Raw genomic sequence first — 5,817 nt, 5'->3', positions numbered from 1 at the left:
AACCATCGCAAAATTGCTTCGGATGCATGCTTTCATACATTCAAAATCCCCAATTTGGATCAACTCCAAACTAACACAAGTCTTTCAAAATATCACATGGGTTTGAGCAACAATTTACAACCATATTATAGTTTGGTTTGAGGGCATCCACAAATATGATAATTCTAAAAAGTTATGCAAATTGATAAAACTTGGGACCCAAATGTATTTTATATTAATTATTGAAATTTAACAAACCACTTTCATATTTTTTAAATTAATAGGTGCAATACAAAAAAAAAATTAAGTGTTTTTCGAGCCTTAAGGTTTTTTCTGCCTTAAGTTTATTATTGGTAAAAAAAAAATAGTACAATACAAATCAATCGATGTAATTGCAAAAACATTTAACATTCTGAGGTATGTATATTCGAACTCACAATTCTCCATTTTTTTCCACACTTAAGTGTATTATTCTTGTCACCATATTGACAAAAAAATTCCAACGAAAGTGTCGCAACCATCCATCATGTGATTAAGAGGAAGCATGTGTAAAACCCCACAACTGCACATATTAGAAATATAGTGAATAAATGGGTATTCATAACTTATTAATTGATTTATATATATAAGCAAGATAACTAAAGTAAATGGTATCAACATATTACCTCAACATTTTTTAATTCAAACTCAGGAGTATGAGCTAGACATTGGTTTCCAAATGTATCACTTGGTCCACTAGTTCCGGTTAACCTTTCAATAATACATTCCCATTATTAGTTATTATAATTCAATTCAACTTCAATTAGTGATACTAAAGAAAAAGTGTTATAAAATTAATCTAAACATGAGGAAGAATAAAGAAGAAAGAAAATGAAGGAGAGAAAGAGAATAATAGATTTTTGCATTTCTTATTCTAAGTGTATCCTTTACATGTAGAGCTGTAAAAAGGGCCTTAAGGGGCCGGCCCTTTAAGGGGCGGACCCACTTATTCCTGATTATTAATTTTATTTAAATTTTAAACACAGTTTTTTTAGGGTGCCGATCGTGGACAGTGCTGATTGAAGAAAACGAGAATAAGTTCACGACACTAGAAAAATTGTTTAAAATTTAAATAAAATTAATAATCAGGAATAAGTGGGTCCGCCCCTTAAAGGGCCGGCCCCTTAAGGCCCTTTTTACAGCTCTATTTACATGTAACATAGTCATATTTATAAGAAAATACATAGGCTAAATGATATAGGTCAATGCCAATGAACATCCACTAAAATATTCATAATAGATTTTGAGTTTTAAAAGAAAATGTGAATTTGAAAAAACAAAGTGTTAATATTGAAATACTTACAAATCTCCATCTAAGTATAAAGCAAAACCACCACCTCCACCACCACCAAGTGCAAGTGAGTCATTTGAACACAAGTAGTAGTAACGATTCGCACCTATAATAAAAATTCCGAAGTTGATCACTATTCGAAAAATAATCAAAGATTGTAAAAATATTTATTATATATATTTGATATATCGGGCGCAGGCTCAAATGTGCAATATCCCACTTATTCATATTTGATATTTTGTGTGTGCAATGCGAGATTCACTATAGGGTAATTTTAAAATTTTCATTAATATAGTATACACTCAACATTATTGTGAAAGCGTTCACAATCTTCACCTTCTATGAAGGGTTACAGAGGCTCTACACAATTATGTGCTCGAAAGTTTGAAAGGAAAAAAGTACACCAGAAATAAATATATCAGAGTCCAAACACCAACACTACAAAATTAATAGACTATTTGACAATCTAAATTACGAAGTATACAATGAAGAGCTTAAATTTCTAATATATGTATTAGAAACTAGGACTGAACAATTACCATACATTATATATATATATATATATATATATATATATATATATATATATATATATATATATATATATATATAGGGGCTGCTAATTTAGACCCAGTTGGGTCTAAATTAGCAAGGTGCACCTTTTGAGTTGGACAAAAATACCCTTTCTTTTTTAAAAAAAAAAAAAAAAAAACATATTGGCGCTGATCCAGTGTCGCGCGCCTACCGCAGGACCACCGTTACAGACCGTTGATTTCCATCAGACGGCCAAGAGATGATCTAATCATGGCTGTCGGATCAATCAGACAGTCCAGATCATCCATCTCCATGATAAGCCAGCGCGTGCACCACACTAGATCTGCGCCTGGAGAGAGAAAATTTCATTTTTAAAAAAGCAGGACACGTGTCAACTGCTGGGTGGTTGGCGTGTTTTTTTTTTCATTTAATACTTTAAACTCAATTATTTCGTTGTAAATTAATTTTTTATTTTTTTATTTTTATACCAAAATTCATAATTTTTTTTTGTCTACAAATAGAGACTTGGTTCGTTTGATTTGGACACAAAAAAAAAAACTCAATTTTTCACTACCTTTAATTATCTTTATATAATACTGTGAAACCATTTAGCTGGTAGAATGGTTTCACAGTATAACTCTCTGAAACCATTTTACTGGTAGAATGGTTTTCAGTGAGTAATTTCTTAATTGTTTGCTTCTGAAACCATTTAGCTGGTACAATGGTTTCAGAGCGTTGTACTTTGAAACCATTTCACTGATAGAATGGTTTCAGGGGAGTTGATTTTTAATTGTTTGCTTCTGAAACCATTTTACTGCTAGAATGGTTTCACAGTATAACTCTCTGAAACCATTCTTCCAGCTAAATGGTTTCAGAAGCAAACAATAGTTTTTAATTACCGTTTTATCTCATTTAATTAACGAAAAATAGTTTCAGGTCTCAAAAAATTTCATAAAATATACCAAAAGTTCCAGAATATTATCTAATATTTTATTAGAAACAAATAAAAATAAAAACACAATTGGTTTCAGAGTACAAATCTATGAAATTATTATTATTATTTGTTAAATGGTTTTAAATAATCAGCGGAATTTGTGAAAATAATTTCATGACTTGAACTAGGGAGAGTGAGGTACACAAGAGGGTTCTAAATAATTCATAGTACTTTACATAAAATTTTGGAAATTTTTTATGGAATTATAATATTTTTAATTACCTTTTTACTCATTTAATTAACTAAAAATAGTTTCGGGTCTCCAAAAATTTCATACAATATACCAAAATTTCCAGAATATTATCTACTATTTCATTATGAAAAAATAAAAAACAAATAGAGCCTCCCTGAGGTCGCACGCGCCCCCACGCGCCACCGGTGAGAGTGGGCGTGGGCGACGAGTACTGTTCATCGTCCCTCCCACCCGTTTTATGCAGAAACGGGTCGTGCGACCCGGTTTTTGACCCGGTTCGATCTCCCTCAATACTCAACGAAACTCGACGTTCCTTATATGGATTTTGATCGTTTTTCAATTTTACAAAGGTTTCCGGTATTAGTTTTTGAAATCGGCGTTCGATTCGCACGTAAAATGAGGTCGAAATTTGGAAGAAATTTAAAAAATGTAATAGTTGTTCTATTGTTTCAAAAAAAAAAAAGGGTATTTTTATGATGCAAATTACATACATGCCCCAGTTGCTCTATTGTTTCAAAAAAAAAAAAAGGGTATTTTTGTCCAACTCAAAAGGTGCACCTTGCTAACTTAGACCTAACTAGGGTCTAAGTTAGAAAACTCCATATATATATATATATATATATATATATATATATATATATTTGATCTCAAACTACTACTATCCTATGAAGTATATGAACTCATTCATTATAGATCTTGATTGTTTTAACTCTAATTAAATCTTCCAACAAAAAATTAATGTGTTTATAAAAACAAAAAATAAAAAATGTGTTGAAACATCAATCAATTAATTAAACCCTTACCAGTAGGCCGAAAAATCCTTGGATGACCATCTACGTTTGTAAATACAAAAGTTTGGTGTGTCCCCTGTTACCAACAAATAGAATAAAAAGCATATATTGGAATTTTTGTGTCAAAATTAAAAATTGAAATTATATGTTAGTACAAAACTAGTAATAGTATTATGAAAAAGGGTTCACATACTTGATATTTGGGCCTTGTTGTTGGAATTAAGGGGCAGTCGAGCAAAGCACCAAACACAGCACCTTGCATGTCTCCAACAACCTATATGTTTTGTGAATAAAATACAGTCAATATATTAATATTATATATTCACTATTTAAAAAACAACGGAATTAGATTATGTGCAGTCACACTGTATGTAGTTAGGATTTCTAAACAGACGATCTAAATTTTAAGATTAGATTTTAACTATTTTTAAATATAACATTTTAGCTACTGCAATATAGTAACCTCTCTCTCTGATGGTAGTGAATACAAATCGTATCAAACAACTCAAATTTTAATGTGATTTTGATTTTTTTAAAATATAAAAATTTCAATCTTAGAATTTGAACTATCTAATCTTGATCAAATAACTCCATTAAAAAATGATAATTCTAATCTCGCCGACTTCATGTAGTCACAAGTGTCACCTGCATCCAATCGGGTTCGCAAGAGAGATTTTTTTGTTCATAAAAGTTATAACATACCAGCAAACCAGGGGTAGTAAGTTGAGCACTCTTGCGAATCAGTGTACGAAGTGAAGTTCCATGTTTCAATGTACTGCCCAACATTCAAACAAAGAACATATCAAATTTATATTTCAATGTAAAAAAAGAACAATATTAGTCAATCCACAAATTAAATATAAAGAAAAATTACCTATAAAGTAAGACCCTCTTGCACCCTTTTACTAACTTTGGGATACATGATTCAAAAAAATCATTCAACTCAAGAGAAATAAAGCAAGAATCATCAATGAGTTTGTGTGGAGAAAATTGATCATTAATTTTGACTTCTTCCAAATTTTCAGATATTTTATTGCTTCTTCTTGAGGCATGATCTTCATCAATAATTTTATCTTTCAACATGTTACACATGACACGTTTTTTGTATTTAAAATTGGCAATAACTGATTCAAGATTTCTTGTCTTGGATGCACCAAAATTAACTAAAGTCATGATGTAAGAGAAATATGAAAGCAAATATTTCCTCTCTTTAGAGTTTGGCCCAACCTGCACAGATAAAATCAATGTGTCAAAGATCAAATATATAAAAATGAATAATATGGTGATTATTTTATATATGTATTCCTAGAAATTCGGCATTTTTTCTAATCCACCGTAATTAGGGTTTTTGACCTTCAATAGACGCAATAAGGTATCCTCACAGCTTAAGCTGTGTGGGCATGTTATGAGTCTATCCTCAAGTTGACAATATAACATTCGCTTTTATGAAATTAAATTGCGTTTCAAACGACGTGATTCTATAAATCGAACATTTTAACTCAATTTTTTTTGTGGGTGAAAACTCATGTTACCAACTTTCTCAACAACAAATTAAACTTAATTTTTTCTTGCAATCAACACAACCAAAATAAACAAGGAGAAACAAATCCTCTTTATTTTAAAAGAAAATGAAGAGAAAAGAAGAAAAATAACCTTGGGAAGGGAGTTGTAAGACTTGGAGAAGATACGAGAAAACCTATGAACTTTTCGAGTATACATCATTTTAAGATATATCACCTGCGATGATTCTTCGTTAGCAAATATTTTTGGTTTCACAAAGAGTTTGGTTTTAAATGTACGTCATGCACCATTATATAAGTTCAATGGCATAGTTTCCGTACAAATTATATAAGGTATATTACGATATTTTGTCAAAAAAAGATATATTACGATATAAAATCTAAATAGATAAGAACTGCAAAAAAAAAAAAAAGTATTGCTAAGAGTTATATAAGGTTAATTTGTTGATAAAAGGTAATATAGTTTTTTTTAGATA

General features: G+C 30.4%; 1 protein-coding gene across 1 annotated transcript; it reads right to left on the bottom strand.

The window, feature by feature from the left end:
- Window positions 1-511: 511 nt before the first annotated feature.
- Window positions 512-5,540, bottom strand: LOC123892016 (oxidation resistance protein 1-like). The gene is made up of 8 exons (XM_045941873.1): window positions 5,475-5,540; window positions 4,696-5,048; window positions 4,524-4,596; window positions 4,015-4,095; window positions 3,834-3,897; window positions 1,322-1,415; window positions 645-729; window positions 512-541 (listed from the first exon to the last, which is right to left on the bottom strand). Exons 1-8 carry the CDS (start codon window positions 5,538-5,540, stop codon window positions 512-514), a joined length of 846 nt encoding a protein of 281 aa, XP_045797829.1.
- Between the last annotated feature and the right edge of the window lie 277 nt (window positions 5,541-5,817).

The sequence above is a fragment of the Trifolium pratense genome, linkage group LG1, assembly GCF_020283565.1.
Source record: "Trifolium pratense cultivar HEN17-A07 linkage group LG1, ARS_RC_1.1, whole genome shotgun sequence".
Lineage (NCBI taxonomy): Eukaryota > Viridiplantae > Streptophyta > Magnoliopsida > Fabales > Fabaceae > Trifolium > Trifolium pratense.
This window is presented reverse-complemented; position numbering and strand designations above follow the sequence as displayed.

What these genes read in the sequence shown, in the direction of transcription:
- LOC123892016 (XM_045941873.1), bottom strand. Translation starts at nt 5,540, where the DNA reads ATGTATACTCGAAAAGTTCATAGGTTTTCTCGTATCTTCTCCAAGTCT. An exon ending in CTTACAACTCCCTTCCCAAG is followed by an intron (nt 5,049 to 5,474) that starts GTTATTTTTCTT and finishes TTATCTGTGCAG; the next exon opens with GTTGGGCCAAACTCTAAAGA. An exon ending in AAGAGGGTCTTACTTTATAG is followed by an intron (nt 4,597 to 4,695) that starts GTAATTTTTCTT and finishes AATGTTGGGCAG; the next exon opens with TACATTGAAACATGGAACTT.